Source organism: Mastigoproctus giganteus, chromosome 7 (assembly GCF_048544385.1).
Source record: "Mastigoproctus giganteus isolate SK-2022 chromosome 7, ASM4854438v1, whole genome shotgun sequence".
NCBI lineage: Eukaryota > Metazoa > Arthropoda > Arachnida > Uropygi > Thelyphonidae > Mastigoproctus > Mastigoproctus giganteus.
In genome coordinates, this window is record NC_143581.1 from 34,661,355 (window position 1) to 34,684,954 (window position 23,600).

General features: G+C 36.1%; 1 protein-coding gene across 1 annotated transcript in view; it reads left to right on the top strand.

The window, feature by feature from the left end:
* Positions 1-23,600, top strand: part of par-6 (partitioning defective protein 6) — a 45,445-nt gene that overhangs the window by 7,789 nt on the left and 14,056 nt on the right. Inside the window, exon 2 of the mRNA XM_090376829.1 lies at positions 12,385-12,610. Coding sequence (XP_090232955.1) covers positions 12,385-12,610 — 226 coding nt within the window. The remainder of the gene's footprint in view (positions 1-12,384; positions 12,611-23,600) is intronic.

A 23,600-nucleotide genomic window follows, 5' to 3' on the forward strand; every position in this document is an offset into this window, starting at 1 on the left:
TCAATTCATAGCAGCAACTTGCACTTAATGCCATTATTTAACTGTCAGTACTAATAATTCATCAATTTTTATTGTACATCCTTCATTATCCAGGTAATCTAGCTCTTTTAAAAATTTCCAGGAGCACATTTCTTGGTAATTAGTAATAATCAGTCACAATTATTTCTGTGGGATTAAAATGTTAAGGATGTGGTTAATGGAACTTGGTTCACTCAACAAAAAATATAAAAAACAGTATTTTTCTAATAGAAATTTTAGCAAATTCAAAAAAAGTGGTCTTTAAAGTTACTCTTCTTACACTTATTATAGACATTCGATAAGTTGTTTACCATCACTGTAAATATGCTCAATATATAAAAACTAGTTTTATCATACTGTCAGAAATGGCGATCTTTTTTTGTGTAGATCCAGTTCACCACAGTGAATTATGGAAGAGCAGAAGAGATTTAAAGTAGCAAATCCAAAGGAAAATATGGATCTTACAAAATTGGTGCATCAGGCCATTGTCAGATTTTTGACAAAATGAGGGAATGGACCAAAAGTTATCCATAAACACATGAAAGCTGTATATGGTGATGCTACCTCTTCTAAATATTGGATAAAATTTTAGTTAACAGTTTAAATCAGTGGTTTTCAACCAGGGTGCCACGTAATTTGGGTTTAAGTTACTTAAACGTATATATTTTTTTAATTTATATGTTCATTTCATTATAAAAAAGTGTACAGTATCTTTTTAATTTTGTGGTGATCTATAATTGATGTTTACTTAGTACCTCTATATAAAGAATAAAATTATTATATACTGTATATATATAATTTGTATTATGAAATGTAATTTTTATAATTATATTATTGTAATAACTATCATATAACATTTTTTTAATATTATATATATATATATATATATACAGAGAGAGAGAATCGGATCTAACAAGCAGAAAATTGAGTAGGGGTGCAGCAAAATAAAATGTTACTTAGGGGTGCCGTTATAAAAAAAAAAGATTGAAAACCACTGGTTTAAATGGATTCAAGAATCCATAGGTGACCCCCTCCCCCTGCTAGGGATGACCTACGTGGCAACTCCAGAAATGTGCCAAAAATCAAAGATCTGATTGTGCTGGATGGACATATTAAAGTGTCTATGGTTGCCAGAGAATGTGGTATTGCTGAGGGTGCAGCACTGTAACTATCCTTCATAAACACTATGTCAAAGGTCAGTTCTGACTGGGTGCCAAAAATGTTCATACCTCTTCCAGAAACAGAGCAGAGCTCAAATTTGTGAGGAAAATTTATATGTGCATGATGTACCACAAGGGTTTCTCTCGCAAGCATTGTAACCAGTGATGAAACAGATTCATCACTGGGATCTATAAACAGTTCGTGTGTCTGTCAAATGGAAACACCATGGGTCACCACCACTTAAAAATTTTGGAACTCAGCCCACCACCAGCAAAATAATGGCAACCATTTTTTAGGATATGGAAGGATTCTTTTGATGGACTACATTCTACATAAGAAAACGATCATTGGAGATGCCCATGGTGCTATTCTAAAAAATTTAGAGTCAATAAAAGAACAGAAAAGAGTGTCTTTCTTTTTCATGACGATGTACCTATGCACAATTCCCGTAATGCAGATATTGCCCAAAAAAAAAAATATATCGGTGCCATAAAATATTAGTCATTCCATTACAGTAGCTGAAATCAAATCAAACTTCGTTATGTTTGATTGCCAAATTTCTGCCATAACAAACTTCGTTCGTTATGGCAGGAGGCAGAGGGTAGTGATAAATGGCTATTCCTCAGATTGGGTTGATGTAAGAAGTGGGATTCCCCAAGGATTAGTATTAGGACCACTGTTGTTTTTAATTTTCATAAACAACATCGATGAAGGGATAGAGGGTGTGATGTCTAAATTTGCAGATGATGTTAAATTGGTAGAGTAGTTAATGATTACTGTCAAGCTGAGCTTCTTCAGAGAGACCTAGATAGACTTCAGGAATGGTCAGAAAAATGGCAGCTGTGCTTTAATCCAACAAAGTGTAAGCTATTACACCTGGTAAACAGTAATCCCAAAATAACTTATTCACTTGGCGGAGTTCAACTAAACCCAGTACTGGAGGAAAGGGACTTGGGTGTTACGATACGGTCAGACATGAAATTCTCTGAGCATTGTTAACAGGTTGCAAGGAAGGCCCATGGTGTCCTATCGATGATCTATCGAACTTTTGCAAGTAGAGATAGGAACGTGTGATAATCCCATTATATAAGGCTTTTGTTAGACCACACTTGGAATACTGTGTTCAAGTATGTAGACCGCACCTAAAGAAAGACATTGAGCTTCCAAAGATGGGTAACTTGCCTTGTGAGATCGGCAAAAGGGCATCCTTATGAAGAAAGACTTTGAATATGTGGGTTGCAGTGTTTGGAAACTAGACACCTTAGAGGAGATTTGATTGAGGTGTTTAAGGCTCTGAGAGGCATCAGTAAAATGAACGAGGACGGAATTTTCAAGATTATAAAAGATGCTAGAACTAGGGGACATAAATTCAAGTTACAGGGGGAAATGTATAGATTGGACTGCAGGAAGTTTTATTTTAGCCAGCAAGTTATAAATTACTGGAATAAGTTACCTACATGGGTGGTAGAGGCTGACAGTTTGGGGAAATTCAAAGGTCATCCGGATAGTACCTTCGGGTTAGGGAAGCGCATAGGATGATAGGTTTAATTTCCTTTTCTTTTATTAATTATTATTATTTATTTATTTATTTTTAATAATAGAATAGCAATTGCTTAAAAAAATCCTACTCACCTTGAATAAATCTGCAGTGGTATATTGAGAAGAGGTGGTTAGTGTTTAGGTTGAATTGTTAGCTAAGAAACTAAGGGGGGAAATGAAGAGAAAAAACAGAATTTAAAATAAGCGCAAGGAGGTAGAAGTGTACACATCTGATCCTTGGTTGTCATTAAAAAGGGAAGAAGTAATTTGAAGTACTTCCGTTTTTTTCTCTTCATCCCCCCCCCCTAGTTTCTTAGCTAACAATTCAACCTAAACACTAACTGCCTCTTCTCAATATACCACTGCAGATTTATTCAAGGTGAGTACCGTTTTTTTAAGCAATTGCTATTCTATTATTAGTCCACCAATATGGTATTATAAGATTTTCTAAACTTTTATATTATTTATTTTTATTATTATTTTTTTTTATCATTGTTTTATTCTGTGTTTTTTTATTTGTCTGGTGCAGCATAAGCCATAGGCTTTCTTGCACCATGCGGCTATTACTAATACTATAAAAAAATATATATATATATTACCTGTGTGCGTTTTTGATCATGAAGTGTTTCATTTTGATCATTCTGCTCTTACTGAAGACAGACTAAGGACCAAGTATTTGACCTTTTAATTTGGAATTATATTCATCTCAGAGACATTCATGGTTCTTCCCAAGTTGCTAATATCTTTCAAATTGTGCAGAATCATCTGAAGAGTTAAATCCACTATATATTTAAAAATCTGAGATGCTACCAGGACAGCTGTTTCAAAGCTTGCTGGCGTTTCATCAGCTGGTGAGTATTAGCAAATGTATGCTAAACCATATTTGAAATGTATTTTGTTTTAGTGAATAGCTAAGTGGTGTAGGAAGTAGAAATTCATAAACGTAAATTTTAATTACAGAGAGGCATTCCACCTGCACTAAAGACCAAGAATTGAATAACTTTGACTTGTATTTACATTCATTTTAGATAATTTCAGAATTTTTTGAAATCTTACAGATTTTTCTAATATAAATTTTTTCACTTATGTTCAACTTTAAAGAAATTCACACACATGTAACATGCACAAATTTTGATTTGATTTGATTTCAACTATTGCATTGAAATGCCCCTGCAATTCTGTGTAGGGTACGCATAACTGCTGCTATATTTATAAAATAGGAGTTTTATTTCCATATACCACTCGGCTGTTCACTTAGGCAAAATAGGTTATTCGTGGTTTGCCATATATTCGTTAATAAAGGCCATCTGCTGGTGAGAAGCCAGCAAACTTAAAAACAGCTGTCCTGATGATGTCTCAGATTTTTAAATGTATAGCAGCTTCATCTTTTCAAACAGTGCTATATAGTTTGAAAAGATAAATAGCAACTTGGACAGAACTGTGGATAACCATATTTGACTCGTAAGTTGATTGTAGGCGTAAATCATAAGTTTGAACACTTGGTCTTCAGCCTTCCGTAAGCGCAGTATTTCTCTCTGTGAACAAAATTAAACACACATGGAAAAATCCTTCTGAGAGATGGACCTTGGGATAAGGTGTGCCATTTTATAACCTTAAAATTAGCATGAAACAATTTAAAATTGTTTACTTTTTGATGTCATCCTTTCTTTTCAATTTATTAGGAACACAATTGTGTATAATCCACTTTTTATATTTTATCTTTTTTTTTTTTTTTTTACGAGTGACATTTGAAATAAACAAAAATAACATTATACTGTGCACTGCAGTGAATGGTCACCACCAAGAGATGTAAACATCTGAAGCAAGCATTTACATTGGGCAGTACATTGATCAGTTGTGATAGTTGTGTGCTTTGGCAATTAATTGGATGGGACAAATGCTGCTAATTTTAAATTCTTGTTTTTCAACACTAGATTTTTTTAAGAAAATTCCAAACATGAGAGGTATTAGAACTTATACCACTTAGTACTGTGCACAGGTTGAAGGTTGAGAAGATGAAATAAGATACTTGTTGACATTTAACTTGAATTTCTGTAGATTGTAATTTTCAGGAAATACATATGGTGGTTCTGGAAAATGGAAGTTGAAGGAATAAATGAGGAAGAAGAAAAGTTGGTTCTGTGAATTTGAAGTAAAAGGATGCAGATTGGCTCTGGCACATGTTTGGACTGGTTTGGAAGAGAGGGGGAGTTAAAAAAGCCAACTCAGAACATTGCCCGTGGAAGTATCTATAGAAAAGGCATGCAGCAGAGACAGAACATCTATGTGAGAGAGAGAGAGAGAGAGAGAGAGAGAGAGAGAGAGAGAGAGAGAGAGAGAGAGAGGGGGGGGGGGAAACGGGAGACTTTGTCAGAGATAGGTCATTAATTAACCGAACTGCCTCTTTTGAATGGAGTCTAGAAGCCGGAGAGGTTTGAGGGCACTACCCCAGATGTTGGAACAATATTCAATGGTAGGGCTGATTCGAGATTTGTACAGAGTGAGCAGCTGGTTAGAAAAGTAACACTGAGAGTGAAAGAGAAAACTCGGTTTTTTAGATGCAGAGGAAGCAATATTTGTGATGTGCTTATGCCAAGAGATTAGAAGTCAGGGTAATTCCTAATGGATATGTGAAGTCTAGAAATCTGAGTGTCATCAAAGGTAAGCATAGGAGCAGAAGAATCTTTTTTGTGAGATATGACACTACTGAGTTTTGGAAGGATTGAAATCAACTAGGTTATCTTTGCCTCACTGGAGAATTACTTGGACATCAGCATTTAAGGAATTGGTAGTGAATATTCCAATGAATAGACATTCATTCGAATATATATAATATGCATACATGGGCATTAAGAAAATGCTTGGTTTTTATGTTTTATGGTCAAACTTCATCAATAACAAAACAGTTGATGCAGATTTATCAGAAACAGTAATTGAGGAATTCATAATTTGCATTGATTTATTTATATAGATTTTGTTTAAATTAGAAAAGTATGGCTCTGGCATACTTTATCCTAAGGTGCCCTTGTCAGAGGGTTAAGAAAGCAGTGCAGCACCATTACCAACAGTTCCATTTATTTGTCTTTAAGAATCCATGCAAAGAAGAGTGACATTTTTCTTTTAGTGCTATAGCTTATTCAATAAAATTTATAACTTAGCATGAGTGGCTCACTCAAGCACTGTATTTATACAGTGCTTGAGTGAGCCAATGACATAGCATGACATGATTGTCTCACAACTACAGCTGTGTGCAAGGAAGCAATTCTGCTTTCTTACTCTTAGTACAGACACTGTTATTTTATGGAATGAATCTTATTTGTTATGACAAAGAGTAATAATCAACCAGTTGAGTCTGACTTTCATTTGGATAGCATGAAATGAAAGTTACCTATAGAGAATTTTGTAATTAGTGTCTTACTCAACATTAATATATAGCAAACTTTTATCCTTTTTTTAATTTATCAGGGGAAAAATAAATATTTGAGGTTGTTTCATTTGTGAAAACATACTCTTTATCATATCTTATGGCACTTTATTTATGTGTACAATGAGGGTAAGTCAGGGAATGACCGGATAATTTATCATCTATTGTGCTTTTTTTGCTGGTAATAGTTAATATATGATTAATATGAGCTGGTATGCTGGTAATAGTTAATATATGATTAATATGAGCTGGTATGCTGGTAATAGTTAATATATGATTTATAATTAATTTAACATATATATAACTGTTAATCATCTAAAGAAAGTTTAAGTTTTAATTTTCACAGTTTAATTTAACAAATTGAACTGTTATGTAATTTTTGACCATTAGCAGGTATCCAAGTAGTCAGCAAAGGAGTGCACTAGTAAAAGTATTGGCTTGAATTGGCTGTAGTAAAAGTACAGTCAAGTGTCGATAATTGAAACTAATTGTGACGGGTTAGTTTGAACCTCTGATTCATTCGGATTTTCGAACTTATCAAAAATACTGTTTTGGAGACTAACAAAAGGAAGGGGTTAGTAAGTTTAGAAATAAAAACACTTAAGTTGTACTTATGTGTTTTTATTCATAGGTAATGGAAAAAATGGAACTTTCAGCCACAATGGCACATATGTATAGGCCTTTAACGAAAATAATTACTAATTTTTTGCTGTGCCATTTTCGAACTTTGTTTCTTTGCTGCCAGATCTCTCACTCCTTTCAGCAAGAGGAGTTGAGTTGGACAGCATTCAGTTTTTTTTGTCAATTTTCACTTGTCATTTAATTTTGTTAATTGGTAAGGTAATAAAATTGTAAATTTGTGCTTTATATCTTCATTTTTATAGCTTGTGGATAATATTCCTCTGATTTTCGCTTATTAGAATTCTTGTTTAATAGAATCAAAATTCAATTCGCAAGTGTGATCACAATGACCGGCACTTACTGTAAGTATTTTATGGCACCAGCATAAAAAAATAATAATACTGACTCATTCAGATTATTGACATTTTGGATTTTCGACGCTCTACTGTGATTTCATCCTAATTTTGGACACTGAGTTATTTAGTGAATATTTAGAGGCATTAATGTTCAATGTTGTCACTTTTATAAATCTTAAATTCTACAAAATAACTTTTCATACAGCAGGAAACTAGTTACCTGACATCTACACACAACTGGGAAACTCATTGATGACAGGATTAAGCAGAACAGTTATTTTATAATTTGTTTGTTGTAACTTTTTACTAGTTTTAATGTTTCCTTGACCTCAAACATTTATAATCACTCAGTTTTCACTAGAGCACTGAAATAAGCAAATCCTTTAATGTTGATGTTAAGCTGACTTCAGTTAAGCTAGTTAACACCTGATCATTCTGATTTTGTCAAATGTATAAAAATATATAATTTTTAAATATATTAATATATTTTTAAAATATATATAATTACTTTGAGATTTAATTTTGTAAAATACACTAATTACAAAACACAATAAAGGATTTCCTCTGTTTTGTAAAAACATGTGGGAAATTCTTTGCTGCAACTTGATTAATTTCTGTATTTAATTTCGGATATTTTAGTTTAAAATGGCTTAAGTTAAAATATTTTTTTATTATTTTTTTCTCATCCAAGTCTTTCTTTAACCTTATTTCTCTTGGTTGCTTAATCCCTGTGGGCACTGGCTATCTCCTAAGTCTGTGGTTTCTTTTAGCTTCATCATCATATAATCTATTGACATCTTTACCAAGCTGGTCATCTTCCTTCCTGCTATTGGCTTATGCCATTCCTTGAGGTCTAGAGTCTTTCTAATCTTATAAGTAGGGCAAGGACCTGCTTCTCTTAAAGTTTCTACATGTTCTTTCCAGTTGGATTCATACAGTAGTCCTTCCTTCGTACAGGTAAGCTTCTTATTTCTTAAATTGATACGTTTTATTTAGCTGGTCATCCTTTAATTTTTGGTGAAATAGTTATCTAATTTGTGTATTGTTCAGTTTTTCCTCTAATTATAGACAAATTTTGATCTCTCTTCAGTTGTTTATAAGAAACATTAGCATTTAATCTCTTAATTCGATAACAAGTCTGGTTTGACAAGATGGGTTTCTTTTTCTATGGTGTTGGGGTGGAAGTGGTCTGGAATGTTTTGTGTTAATGTTGTATTTTCTGGTATGACTTGGTGTGGCATCTCACACCAAGCTTATTTCTTACCAATCTTTGTTTTTATAATGCAATGTGGAGATGAAATGGTATTCCTATTGAGTATGGTATGGTAGTGTTGGGTTTGGTTGCCTTGAAAGAATTGGAATTGTTTAGAAGGGAGGTATTTCATTCACATCTCAGTCTGAATTTGTGTAGGCATTGTGTTGTCCAAAACTCAGACAATATGTGCATGTGAAAAATTGTTTTAAGTTAGTGCAAATTTTATTCTTAAAATAGAGTAGATGATGAATTTGGTTCTCCAAATAACATTATATTTAAGTTACAGCTAAATAATCTCGATACTTCTGAAAACTCAGTTGGTAGCTTACTAATTCATGATAGAAAGTATCCTGGCTACCAGACTAAGTCTGCAATTTACCAAATTTATTACTAAAGCCATATAACTTCTACTATCTTATATTAAATACTTGAAATTTTAACATTTCAGTGAATCAGATTAGCACATGATCATTTATCACACTTAATTTATTTAGGCTATCAACTTCCACAACAAAAGGAGTCTGTTCCATCAATCAACTACCCGCTGGCTAAAGGCAAATTTCCACACATCTATTCTACAACTGTCTTTCCTCAATTTCAAACTGTGTCCCCCCTCCCCCTCAACTCAGGTTCTTAATCTGAGCAAGAGGAAGAATCCCATCAGCATTCAGCTTGCTCAATCCATTAAAGACCTTATACACCTCAAGCAAATCACCTTGCAGGTGCCTACGCTCTAGGTGCTGTAATTTGCAGAACTTAAGCCTTTCTTGGTAAGAGCACCCCGTTTTTCCCCTCACCAATCTTGTTGCCCTTCTTTGTACTTGTTCTAGCAACTCTGCATCTTTCCTAAAACGAGGCCTCCAGACCTGTACACAGTACTCTAGGTGTGGCCTGACCATTGCCTTGTATAATGGGATAATCACCTCCCTGTCCCTGCTAGCAAAATTCTTACCTGCCCTGGCTGCCTGCCTGCACTTCTCAGTGAACTTCATATTTGACTGCTCAATTACCCCCAGGTCTTTTTCACTTTCCACTTCCTCGGGTGTAGTACCACACAGTTGGTACATTTCTCTTCGGTTATTGCTGCCCATATGCAGTACTTTGCATTTGTCAATGTTAAACTTCAGTTGCCACTTCTCAGCCCATTTGCCCAACTTATCTAGATCCAGTTGGAGTAACATACTGTCTTTACTGTCATTAACAACCTTGCCAACCTTTGTATCATCTGCAAACTTGGACATTAAACCTGATATACCTTCATCAATATCATTGATAAATATACAAAACAACAATAGGGCCCAACACCGAACCCTGGGGAACTCCACTAATAACATTTGTCCATGAAGAGCAGTGTCCATTGATTACCACTCTGTCGTCTCCCACTCAACCATCCCTTTATCTATTGTAGCAACTTACCCGTAATGCCATACCTCTCCAATTTGTACAGCAATCTTCCATGTGCAAACAGTATCAAAAGCTTTCCTGAAATCCAAGTATATGATATCAAAATTATTTTTGGCATTCGGTTCCTTTGTGACCACATCATAGCATCCAATCAAATTGGTCAAACAAGACCTCCCTTTAACAAACCCATCATCATCAGCCATTTTCAATCCACTGCAGGATGAAGGCCTCTCCAGCAACTTTCCAGTTCCTTCTGTTTTGTGCAACAGCCATCCATTTACTACCCACAAACTCATGAATTTCATCTGTCCATCTCCGTCGTTGTCTTCCAGGTTTTCTTCTAGCTCCTCTTAGGTACCATTCTGCTCTTAGTCCATCTGTCATCATGTCTTTGAGCTATGTGTGCTGCCCAAGACCATTTTAGTTCTTTAGTTGAGTTTGCTGCCTAATCCATGTGTTTCTCTTATCTGTCTGATTCCCAATATAATTCATTCCATTCTTTGCTGTGTAGTTCACAGCTTCTCTTCCATTCTTTTGGTGAGAGCCCAAGTTTCACTTCCATAAGTCATGGTGGGTAGTATACATTGGTTCATTATTTTATGTTTCAAATTGGGATATTGCTCCTCAGTATGTTACTATATTTCCTGAATGCTATCCATCCAAAATTTATTCTTATCTTGACTTCCAGCTATTTATCATTATTACAGCTGATGACTTGTCCCAGATAAGTATATGACTCCACCTTTTCAATTACTGCTCCAATTGCTATATCCCTTTCTATGGCATACTTGTTCATCGAAACTCGTGCTGTGTCTTAACTATTACTGCAGTCTTGTCTAGATGATCCTGCAATTCTTCTTTAACCAGTGATTCCATTATTTTCCCCGGAACACAAGTTATGGAATCACTGGTTAAAGAAGCATTGCAGGATCATCTAGACATCTTATGATTGCTTCAAGGAAGATACTCTTGCAGAATTTGTTCCTTTCAGAAATTTTAAGTCAAATTTTTTGTTTTAAATATATCCTTGCTGTCTAGACTTGGCTGGCAACAGTATTTCCAAAATTTCATCAGAAAAAGATATGAATTCTTTTTTTTATTATTATTTATTAATTTTTTTCAACTAGCTGAATATCTTCTTGCACTCAGCATTGCTAAAATGCCAAGTGTGACTTGGGATGATTTATATTATTCAAGCTTCCTTGTGCACTTGTCAGTTCCCCAAACAAGGAACACTGTACATCAATTCTTTTGTCTTTCATAATTGCATCTGGTAGGTTCTGACACTAAAATTGATAGAATTTATAAACATCTATTTAAACATCTACTACTTCATCTATTTCTTTTGTTATCTTTGATGATAATGAGAAGTGCAGGAAACACATCCAAAATAATTTCCAACTGAAAATGATGCACTACTAAGTGTTGAAATTTGTGCTACATTGGCATTTATAAGAACATTTTTCAGTGGGAACTTGCACATCTTTGGCTGCTTCTAATTAAAAGATGTCTCTTATAGATGCAGCTTTGCATTTGTCCAAAATGCATGCAAGAACCTTAAAAAGCACTTCTTGTGAATCTTTAGCCACCATGCCCTGTCCGTGTACTTCTCTCCATCATTGATTTCACCCCAGTTTCCTCCTCTTTTAATGACATCGATCTTACTCATCTGTGTGATTGCTTTTGGTAATTATAGAACTCTTTAAAAAAAAAATAAAAATATGTGGTAACAAATAGTTGTTGTTATTGAATTTAATAATCCATGCACTCCATTTTTAGAAAGTTATAACACTGTAGTTCTCTCACTGCCATTATGCTTTTTATAAAAACTTATCAACCATGAAAAAATTTAATGAAATCAGGAGGAATCATTCATATTTTGGGAACCACAAAAATCAGCCTTTGAATGAAAGTTCAAAGGCTGCTTCTCTTAAACTTATTTTACTGTAAAATAACTGCCTTTCATTGGTGGGCGAATATCAAGAATCACAGATACTGTAAGTTTGAAGTTGTTTGCATAGTTTTATAATGTATTTATTCATATCTTTTTACAAGATATTCTGTGATAAGTTTAATTATCTGATTATTAAGCTTAGTTCACTGATCTGCTTAAAAAATTTTCCTAATACCAGATATAAAAAGTTTACTAATGGCAGTTAAATCTTTTTATGCAGCCCTAGTTATCTATGTAGAAAGGGGATATGTTGTTATCAGTACATCAGTGGAGAAAATCAGTGTTGCCTTTAGCTAAACAAAATGTTTGATATACTTCAGTACTTTTCAAATATTAACTTGTCTTGTTATTGGCAAATACTGTTAGCTCTTAAGTGATTCCATTTACTAAAATTTAATTACCAGTCAGTGCAGATAGACTCCATTTGTAAACATCTAAATGTCATTAAGCTAAAGGAAAGTTGTACTTTCCTTTAGCTTAATAACATTTAGAATAAAGGACAAGGATGGTTGACAATTTGCACAGGTCAAGGATTTCTTTATATTGTACATAAAAATTATTTTTTAAAATATTCTATTCATTAAATATCATTTTGTATGTATTGAATATAATCCACTGATAGAAAGTTGTAAATTAAATTTTCTCTTAATAGTTTGATGCAGAGTTTCGTCGATTCTCACTGGATAGAAGTGAATTAACAAAGTTCGATGAATTCTACAAGTTAATTGAGAAATTTCACAAACTTTTTGAAATTCCATTTACTATCTGTTACACAGACCCAATTCATGGTGATCTTCTTCCAATTAATAATGATGATAATTTTGCTCGTGCCATCAACTCGGCATGGCCACTTCTTAGATTAATTATTCAGAAGAAAGGTGAGTAGTTTACTTACACCATTTAATCTTTCAGAAGTTGCTAAATTAAGAAAAAAGTTCATCTGAACTATATTTCTGATTAAAAAATAATTTGCCTTGTTGGCAGTTGTGTGAAGGTCATTTTTATAACCCTCTCTCACTTCTTTTGCTTCTAGATTTTTCTTATTAACAATTCAAGAAGTTTCAGTTGTTGGTGTAAAGGTTAACAAAGGTTCTACAAAGCTGATAATATCTTGTATATAATTTCATGTGATTGCCAGCTGGCTAAAGATGATTCTTCATCATTCTGCTATTCCATGGGTCGACATACGAAGCCTCGCCACCGTGCCCTGTCCGTGTACTTCTCTCCATCATTGATTTCACTCCAGTTTCTTCCTCTTTTAATGACATCGGTCTTTATCATGTCCTACCACCTCATTCTTGGTCTTTTATCCCTTAATTGTAAATCAAACATTCTTCTTGGCAACTACCTCTTGACATGTCCAAACCATTTCAGATGGGACCTTTCAATCCTATTCTGGAGTTTTTCAACCTGGATTCTCTCCCTAATCACATCATTCCTGATTTTGTCGCATCTTGTCTTTCTGGCTATGCCCCTCACAAATTCATTTCTGCCCCCTGCTTTCATCCTTTTTCTTCATAGTCCAAGTTTCAGATGCATATGTCAGAATTGGTACATAATAGAAATATAGCCTTCTTACACTTCAGTAGTATGTTCCTATTCCAGATCAGATCTCTTGTCTGCCTATAGAAATTTCCACCCTCTTGTATTCTTCTACTTATTTCTTTGTCTATCACTCCAGTCTTTGTAATGGTGCTTCCTAGATACTTGAACTTGTTAACCATTTTTATTAGCTCTTTCCCTACCATTGTAATGTATCCGTCAGGCTCGCCACTACTCTTTAGAACCATTACTTCACTCATTCTCCTGAATGAAAATCAGTCCGAATTCATTGGCCATACTAGCTCATATATCAACTTGCCATTGCACTTGTTCCCTGCTCTCTCCCCATATGGCAAAGGTCATCTTCAAAGAGCATGACTTATCTGGTTTTGTCCAAGTTGTTCTGCCACTCTACATTGCACAGTAGTGGTGACAGGATGCCTCAAACCTGATGTTATTTCGAAGCTCTCCGTCAATCCCATCATTGTTCTTACTTTGCTCACTGTATTGGTGTACATATTCTCAGTTCTCTCCACAAAATGTTCCTCTATTCCCAAGTTTCTCTCTTTATGGCATTAAATGCTTCCTTTATATCCAAAAATGCTATCCATAATTCTTTATTGTGTTCATAACACTTTTCCATCAGTTGCCTCATGCAGAAAATTAGATCCACCATTGATCTGCCAGGCCTAAAGCCATACTGTTCCTCAGCCATTCTATTTTCAATTGTTCCTCCTATCTTCCGCTCTAACACTCTCTCATACAGCTTACTCACATGTGATGCCTCTATAATTGGAACACTTTTTTATGTTCTCCTTCTTGAATGGTATGATCAAAACTTCTATTCAGTCCTTTGGCACCTGTCTCTCATCCCAATTCTTGCAGAACAGTCTGTATGTCCACGCTATCCCAGCCTTCCCTGTAGCCTTTAGCATCTCTCCATTTATCTCATCTATACCAGCAGACTTACCTGTCTTGATGTATTTCCATGCCTGCACTACATCATTCCATGTCAAGTCTGTCTGGTCTCTCTCCGTATCTTTGCTTTCATCCCCTCTTTTATGATCAACCTGCCTTTGTACCTTTTGCTCGCTGTCCTGCACTCCATTCTTCTAACCACAGTCTTCTCTCCTCGTTAACTATCTTCTCTCTCTCTTCACGATTTCATATTTCTCTTTATTCTCATCATTTCTGTTCTGGAAATAGGTCCTGAATGCATTATTCTTGATTTTCACAGCCTCTCTCATTCCACCATGGGGTTTCTTTCCATCTCCTTCTATTGCTCATCCTTCCATAAACCTGCTCTGTCAGGCCTACTATACAGTCTTTGAATGCTTTCCATTCTGATTCCATGCTGTTCACCACTGTCTTAGGTACCACCTTTCTGAACTCTTCTCTGAACATCGCCCATTTTCCCTCTTCTTTCAACTTCCACCCCCGTAGTTTTCTCTCTCTTGTTATTTTGATCCTCTTCAATTTAAGGAATCTTAAAAAACTCCAACAACTAACCTGTGATCACTACACAGAGAGACATTAGGAATGACCTTGATGTCCACTAGTCTTTTATTTCTCTAAAAATTATTTTAATAACATAATCACCATATGCCTTTTATATAATAAAATTTCATAGTTCTTCATATTTTATTTCTGCACTTAGAATACTTTGTACTGCAATATTTTGTACTTCGTACACCAAGCTTTTTTTTTAAAAAAAAAAAAAAAAAAAAGATGGAAATACTGTACTTCAAAATTGCACACTTTGAAATTATTTCAACATTGAGGATCCAATATGAATGATACAGTCCATTCCGGTTATTTGGGACACATCGGGACTAGTGCATTTTGGTCCGATTAAGCGGCTGCTCCAATTATCCGAAGTTTCACGTAAATAATTAAAAATACAATGTACCCCCCCCCCCCTTTTTACAATTGGTTCATTGTACAATCAAATCACATTACGATGAACTCAACATAGTAAAGTACCGTTCACTATACGATGTGCAGTAAGCGCCGGTCATTGTGATCACGTTTGTGAATTGAATTTTAATTCTATTACACAGCGATTCTAATTAGCGAAAATAGGAGGACTATTATCCACAGGCTATAAAAGCAAAGATATATTAAGCACAAATTTACCCTTTATTACCTTGCCAATTAAATGATGCGTGGAAATCGGAATAATTAATACGTACTGTAATATGTACATACGAACTAGTTGACATTTCTGTTCACTGATTTGTGGGGAGGGGAGTTAAAATTTAAAGCAGTAAAAAGATAAGCAATCAATAACAAAGAACACAGCACACACAAATTGCAAGTAACACAATACGCGCAAGTGAGAACCGAGTTACAAAGCTTTAAAAATAAGAATGAAGAGAAGATCTGAAAATTAATTTTTTTATATGATTGAAGATTTCATGGAAGTGTAAACACATTTCACCATAATAACCCACAGAATTCCAGCTGTCGGTATTATCGCAAATTCAGTAAGATCGAGTTTACTGTCCATTTATGATAGATTTCACTAAAAGAAAAACCCAATAAACAGGTGACTGCTAATTGTTTTTATTGTTTTATGGTTGTGACCTCCAGAATTTCGACCGAACCACGTGGTACCGTCGGAGACAATCGTAGGGTAATCTCCAGTGCTGCAGTCTCCTGCCCCGATTAAATGGCATGCTGTCCCAATTAAGCGAAGTAAACCCTGGGTATTTTCTCGATTGGTTTCTGTTTTTTAAGATTTGCCCCAAATAAATGGCTGCCCCGATTAACCGGTGGCCCAAATAACCGGAATCCACTGTATATATTTTTTAAATTGCACTATTATAGACTAAGAAATATTGTGCATGTGTGTGTGAGATAGTCATACTTCATATGCTAGTCAGCATATCAATTGGTGAGAGGAGCAAGAATCGAGCTGTTTAAATTAAGATGGTTTTATTATTCATTAATTTACTATAAAATATTTGAGGGCAAAGGCTTCATGCTACAAGATAGAATGACTAACATATGAGTAAGTGCAAATGCATCAGTTAACATAGCTATCTACCAAAGTAGTTAAGTTAAATTGGCATCGTTTTGATTATATCTCATATTGTGAATACCTTCACAACGAGTTGCCATGGTATTGTACTACCTCGAATAAGTAACACTTTGCCAATGGAGAAGACTATTACTTATTCTCGGCAGATACCACCACCCAGGCGGCACCGTTTCAAAGCTTGTTGGCTTCTCCTCGGTGGGTGGGCAGATACCCTGGTATTGCAATAACTCCATAATATGAGAGATGCCTGAAAGTATGCAGTAGTATCAACTATAAAATATTTAAGGGCAAAGGCCTCATTCTACGAGATAGAATCACTAACATATGGGTAAGTACAAATGCATCAGTTAATGTAGTTAACTGATGTTGATTATATCTCATATAAGTGAAGGCATTCACAACATGAGATATAATCAAAATGATGCCAATATAACTTAACTACTTTGGTAGATAACTATGTTAACTGATGATGCATTTGCACTTACCATTACATTAGTATACTGCTTCTATTGAAATGAGGAGCAGCCCGGAAAACAAGGTGCAGAGGATTTCAGAGACTGCTGGGAGTCATTGCGGAACAAGTAAATACATGGGCTGTGTAGGGTAGCTAAGGATAGAAACAGGTGTATGTAAACTTGTGTGTACACCAATTCTAGGAGTTTGGTAAATAAATTTGAGGTGTTGGTCAAAACTTCAAAGGCAGATATTGTTGGGATAACAGAGACTTGGTGTCACACAGATACAGCAGGCCCCCGTTATAACGCGGTTCGCTTTACGCTGATTCGCTATAACGCTGTTCTTATATTATAACCCGTATCTGACTATAACGCTGTTATAGATCACTATAACGCTCTTTTACAGATTGCATTTTTGGCATATTTAACGAAATCGTTTCATTTGATGGAGTCGATAGCTTGAAAATGAATATAAAAATGCGGTTAAAACGTTTCCCACGCCGACCTGAGAAATATTTCCACGCTCAGTGAAATTCTCTCTCGCGCTAATTTAATTGCAGTACAGTGACTTGTTATGTAGTTCGGAGATCAACATTTTAATAAATGATCACGTATATTGCTTGTAATATTTGCGTTATATGCATTTATCCGAAGTCTAGTGATCACTCAGTACAACGGACAGTTTACTTGCACATTGTATCATAATTAATGCAACCAACGCAGTTACATTTTCGAAGAGTTAATAATGGCCGATAAGAATGAAAAAGCAACAACATCTGAGTGCAATACGAAGACTATAAATGTAAGGAAAAAGACTGAATTTGAAAATCAAATTAGACGTTTTGAAGCGGAATCGATCTGGTCAAAGACAAGCGCAATGTGTGCCAAAATTTAGGACTTGCAAGTTTAACTGTAAGAACAATTATTAAAAAAAAAATAATAAAGAATTAATTTTAGCAGCGGGAAAGATAGCTGTTCCACTGCAAGCAACTAGGGCTAGGGCCGGCTATTAGGATTGAAATGGAAAGACTAACTAATTTTATTGAAGATAATATTCAATGCAGAATTCAGTTAAGTTAAATATTATAAATAATAAGAGAGAGAGAGAGAGATTAGCCTATATGATGATCTGAAGAAAACTCACCTAAAAAAAAAAAATTGGAACCATTTAAAACTAGTAAGGGCTGGTTGAATAGATTTAAAATCCAGGGAGAAGCCGCAAGTGCAGACCAAAGAGCCGAAACTTTCAAAAAAGAACTTGTTAAAATTATTGAAGAGGGGTATTGTGTGTTATACTTCTCAACAAGTTTTTAACATAGATGAAGCAGGACTTTTGTGGAAACGAATGCCTAAAGGAAGTTTCATATTGAAAGAAGAAAATCACATGCCAGGTTTCAAAGCTGCGAAGGATCGGTTGACTTTATTGTTGGGTGGTAATTAAACTGCGGGGGATTTAATATTAATACCCCTTTAAGTTTATTTGGAAGAGGGCCAAAGTTCAACCCAAAATCGACACCTTTTTCATAATTAAATTCATCAATTAAATTAAATCAATTTAGATCAATTCAATTCATGATTTTAATTGGAATTTTAAGTTTAATTTTGATACGTAAGTAGTTACCACATAATTATATACGTATGTAATGCGGAATATTTTATATGTACAAATATTTGAATATTAAATAATTTGACCGACATTTGTGCATCTTTTCACTACCGCTTATTATTGATTAGGAAATATCGTATGGCACCGACCGCAACTCACAAATACATATGTTACTTTATGGGAATGCGGAGCTCGCTTAGCGCGGTTTCACTTAGCGCTCTATTTTTCCGGAACGCATTATCAGCGTTAACCGGGGGTCACCTGTATAAGGAATGCAGAACTGGAATTTGGGGAGTACAATATGTATGGGAAGGATAGACAGGATAGGAAGGGAGGAGGGGTTATGCTATTGGTTAAGAAACACAAAATCCAAGAAAGTACAGCCAGTCGACATGGCTAGACAGTGCACTGTTCAGTCAGTTTGGCGTGACATAAGCACTGGGAAAGCAAAATTGTGAGTAGGAGTGTGTTATAGACCTAATGACTCTGATGAGTATAATAACTGTACAGAGAAGTAGTGGGCCAGTAAATCAGTGTGTCTTATAATGGGAGATTTTAATTTCCCAGATATTGACTGGAATTTGTGGGTTGGTCACTCAGACACTAGCAAGGCTTTTGTAGATTTATTGGATGATTGTTTTCTACAGCAGCATGTTCAGGAGGCAACTAGAGGGAGTAATATTCTTGATCTGATTATCAGTAGTGATTCTTCATGCATTAAGAATCTGCAGATAAAGGAATCACTAGGTGGCAGTGATCGGTGTGCTGAAGTGGGTTTTGCTTTCATAAAGGTGACTATGGTGGTTTGAGACAGTATTTAAATTCTATACGGGGGGGGCAACTGATGATGTTACCAACACATTCAAAATGGGGAAGCATTCAAAGAATTAATCTTGGAAGCTACTAGGCTTTTCATACCAACTAAGAAATATTGTTCAAGGTTTAGGCCTAAATGGATGTCAGATGAACTAAGTAGACATGTGGCAGAGAAGAAAAATGCACGGGATACATATAAATTAACAGATGACAATGGAAGCCTGTGATAGTTATGAGCTGGTCTATAATCAAGTCACAAAGGAGGTTAGGCAGGCAAAGGCAAATTACGAGAAATCTTTGGCAAAGGATGCAAAGAAAAACAGCAAAGAGTTCTTTACTTATGTAAACTCTAGAAGGAAGGGAATGAATCAGATTGGTCTACTTGATGTTGATGGTTCAACTGTTGATGATCCTGCTCAGGTAGCTAACAAACTAAATGAATATTCTGCATCTACATTCACACATGAGGAGTTATTCGGGGAGGAGAATGCCAGAGGTGTATTAAACTGGCGGTAAGCTAGATAATCTTGTAATAACTGAGAGTAAAGTGGAGGAGAAATTGTTGAAGATAAACATAAGAAAGGCACCTGGGGTGGATGGAATCTATCCAGTTATATTAAAGGAGGCAACAAAGGAAGTATGCAAACCCTTAGCCATAATTATGAGAGCTTCCTTGGACTCGGGGGAGGTACCCTGGACTGGAGATGTGCAAATGTGACCTCATCCACAAAGGATCAAAGGGAGACACAGGTAATTACAGACCTGTTAGTTGAACTTCTGTTCCAGTGAAATTCATGGAGGCACTGGTTAAAGAAGCACTGCAGAATCATCAAGACAAGACATCAGGGCTGTGGGTGCCAAGCGTTATAGTGATCAAGTGATTTCTAGAGCATTTTCTCAAAGATATAGTTCTGTTTCAGTTAGAAAAGTTTTCTTTTCTATTAATTAATGGGCAGCTTAGTCTTACAAATCTTAAGCAAGTCTCAGAAAGGAAAAACACCTTTCTTCTTTTTTTCCTTTAAATTAATGTACTAACTTTTATACCACTTGGTCACTCTAGTGGCACTGCTCCTGGCTCTCCGTGGTGGGGCCGGTAACCTGGGAGAAGAAATCCACTCTCCCAGGGCTGAAAGAAGCAAAGGTGGATAACAATATGTATCCACCTTTACAGCCATTGAGCTCAAGATGAGACAAATGACTTCTCTCAACCCAAGAGGTTGAGAACAACTCAAGAGGAGATACCATCATTCCTCATTCTGCACTCGCTCTCAGACCAGCCTCTGAGTAAGTTATCACCATTCCTTGCTCAGAAATGTATTTGAGCAAGATTCTGATAGAGACCGTGAAATCACAACATTCTGAAAAGTTATTAAAGCTGACTACCTTTGGCAGATAACCAATAAAATTTACTCCCCATGCCACTTGAAACTCCTTGAAGGGAGTAATTGCAGAATGGGACTTATTAAATGTTTCAGAGGAGGAAATAGTCCAAGAACTTCGTGAACAAAACGTCATCAAAGCAAGGAGAATTCTGACTCGGAAAGATGGTATTCTTGTTTCCAAGAATATAATCCTCCCTTTCAGCACTCCTATCCTATCAACATCTGTTGAAGCTGGCTATCTTCATTGCCATGTCCATCCTTACATCCCGAACCCAATCAGGTGCTATAAGTGCCAAAATGGACACTTCCAAACTGCATGTAGAGGTGAGGCAATATGTCCTAATTGTGGATCAAAGGAGCATAATCAATCTCAGTGCATTGCTACTTCTTATTGTCCAAACTGTAAGGGTAATCACCCGGCATTCTCCAAAATATGCAAATTATGGAAGCAAGGGGGGAAAATACAAAAATATAAAGTCACATACTCAGAGGCGAGAAGACAAATACTCAGAACAGAACCAAAGCATACGTATGCCATGGCTGTTAAACAATTTTCAGTAAGTATCCAAACAGATGTTACAGTTCCTCCAAATATATCCATCGCTGATTGGGCATGTTGCATGCTCTCTGCTTCCAAACAGTGTCCTTCACAACAAAAAACTGAACAAGCCAGCAACACCCCAATTACCATTCCAGCCGACATACCTCCAACAGCAAAATCAAAAGTGGCAGAAACTAAGGTACTGAACCCACCAATTTAAACGGGAATGGATGTTGGCCAACACAATGATCCAGGTGATGGTATATTAGAACTTCATGTGACTGATGTGATGGATGTCACACGTCCCTACTTTCCAAAGAAAGACAAAGCGAAATTGGATTGATGCAAACAAGTCTCAACTAAAAAGCAGTCAGAAACAAAAATAAACAACAAAACCGCTTAATGGAAAGAATCTTCCAATGGAATTGTAGAGGCTTTCACAATACAAAAGAAGATTTACATGATCTCATCGACTGCTATGAACCAGCAGACATTTTCCTACAGGAAACTTACTTAAATGCACAAGTGAACTACAATTAAAAGTTGCACCATCTTCAGACGAGATAGGAGCATTAACTCGCCAGCCCGTGGAGGTGTGGCGATTCTCGTTAGAAACAACGTTCCATTGAAACATATTGCTCATCAGTCCTCTTTTGAAGCAGTGGGCATTGTAATTGGCATCAATCTATATCCCTCCCAATTTCTCCTTCTCTTCGGAAGACCTAGAAAAACTAATAGACCATCTCCGTTCTGCTTGATCGGAGACTTGAATGCACATCATTCGCTGTGTGGATCCCCAACAATTGACAAGAGAGGTAAGCTAATCGAATCCTTTCTTGATGCTTACCAACTCACCATTTTGAATACTGGTGAGCCTACTTATATTCATTTTTCAGCAGGATCCATGGGTGCAATAGACCTTTCAATTTGTTCTCCCTCCATATACCCAATTATGGAGTGGTCTGTTCTTGAAAACCCACTAAACAGTGATCATCTGCCGATTCTCTGCAAGCTCCAAACATGGGCAAACTCCCCTTCATCACATTTGGAAAATTTGGTAGGGCACACTGGAATGAATACTCCTCTTATGTCCAGTTAGATGACAAAATAATCCAATCCATAGACAGTCACAGAACATATATAAAATACACAGAACATGATCAAATATTACAAGCTGCTACCACTGCAATGCCAAAATATTTACTGGGAAAACGTAAACACAATAATTATTGGTGGAATCAAGATTGTATACATGCCAAATATGAGAAAAATAGAGCCCGGAATTTATTTTGAAAATTCCCCACAACTAGTAACCTAATTAACTTCAGAAGACAGAAAGCCAAGTTCTACAAAATAAGATGAAAAGCAAAGAACGATGCCTGGATTAACTTTTCCTCAAGTGTAAATGTGTGCGCCTCCGTAGCCAGGTGGGAAGGAGCAGCAGTGCGTAGCACACGCTTCTTGATTAGACCGAGGTTCGAGCCCGTCACCACCAAATACGGAGATGCGGAAAGGTCGGGGAATGACCACCGCATATCCCGGAGCAATATGGCCTTAGTTGCTAATGCTCCTAAAAACCAAATAACAACATCAAGTATAAACAAGGACATGGACAGCAGAATCATCTGGAGAAAAATACAGACCCTTAATGGCAAATATGTTCAGTCCCCAGCTACAATACTGAATTGGGAAGGGAAGGAGTTGTCATCGCCGGGAGAAATAGCAAATGCCTTAGCGGAAACTTGTTATTTGGGTGTTTTTTTTTTTTTTTTTTTTTTTTAGGAGCATTAGCAACTAATGCCATATTGCTCTGGGGATATGCGGTGATCATTCCTTGAGCTTTCCGCATCCTCCGTATTTTGTGGTCACGGGCTTGAACCCCGGTCTAATCAAGAAGCATGTGCTGCGCACTGCTGCTCCTGCCCACCTGGCTGCGAAGGCACCCTTACCGGAAACATCTGCCCATGTATCAGCAATATCCACCTACAACCCAACCTTTCAGCGAATTAAAGAATCTGCAGAACAGCATAAGATTAATTTTTCGACAATAATTTCACATGCATACAACCAGCCATTCACATTAAGAGAACTTTTCGGGGCACTCAATAAAACATCCAGTAGTGCTCCTGGTCCAGATGGGATCTACTACATAATGTTAAAACAGCTTAACAGCAGTGCAAAAAGAACATTTGTTAAACTACTACAACTGAATATTCTTAGAAAATGCTTTCCCAACCTCCTGGTTGGGAAAATACTCAATAGTTCTAGCCTTCCCAGAGCCCGGAAAGGATTGTACCTTTCCACACAACTACAGGTCGATTTCCCCGACTAGTTGTTTAGGCAAAGTCCTGGAAAAAATGGTTTTCAGGCAGCTAACTTGGTTCCTAGAAACTGACAACTTGCTAAATAATAATCAGTATGGGTTTCGAAAGAACCGTTCCAATGTTAGATGTAATGATACAAGCAGAAGCAAATATCCGTAA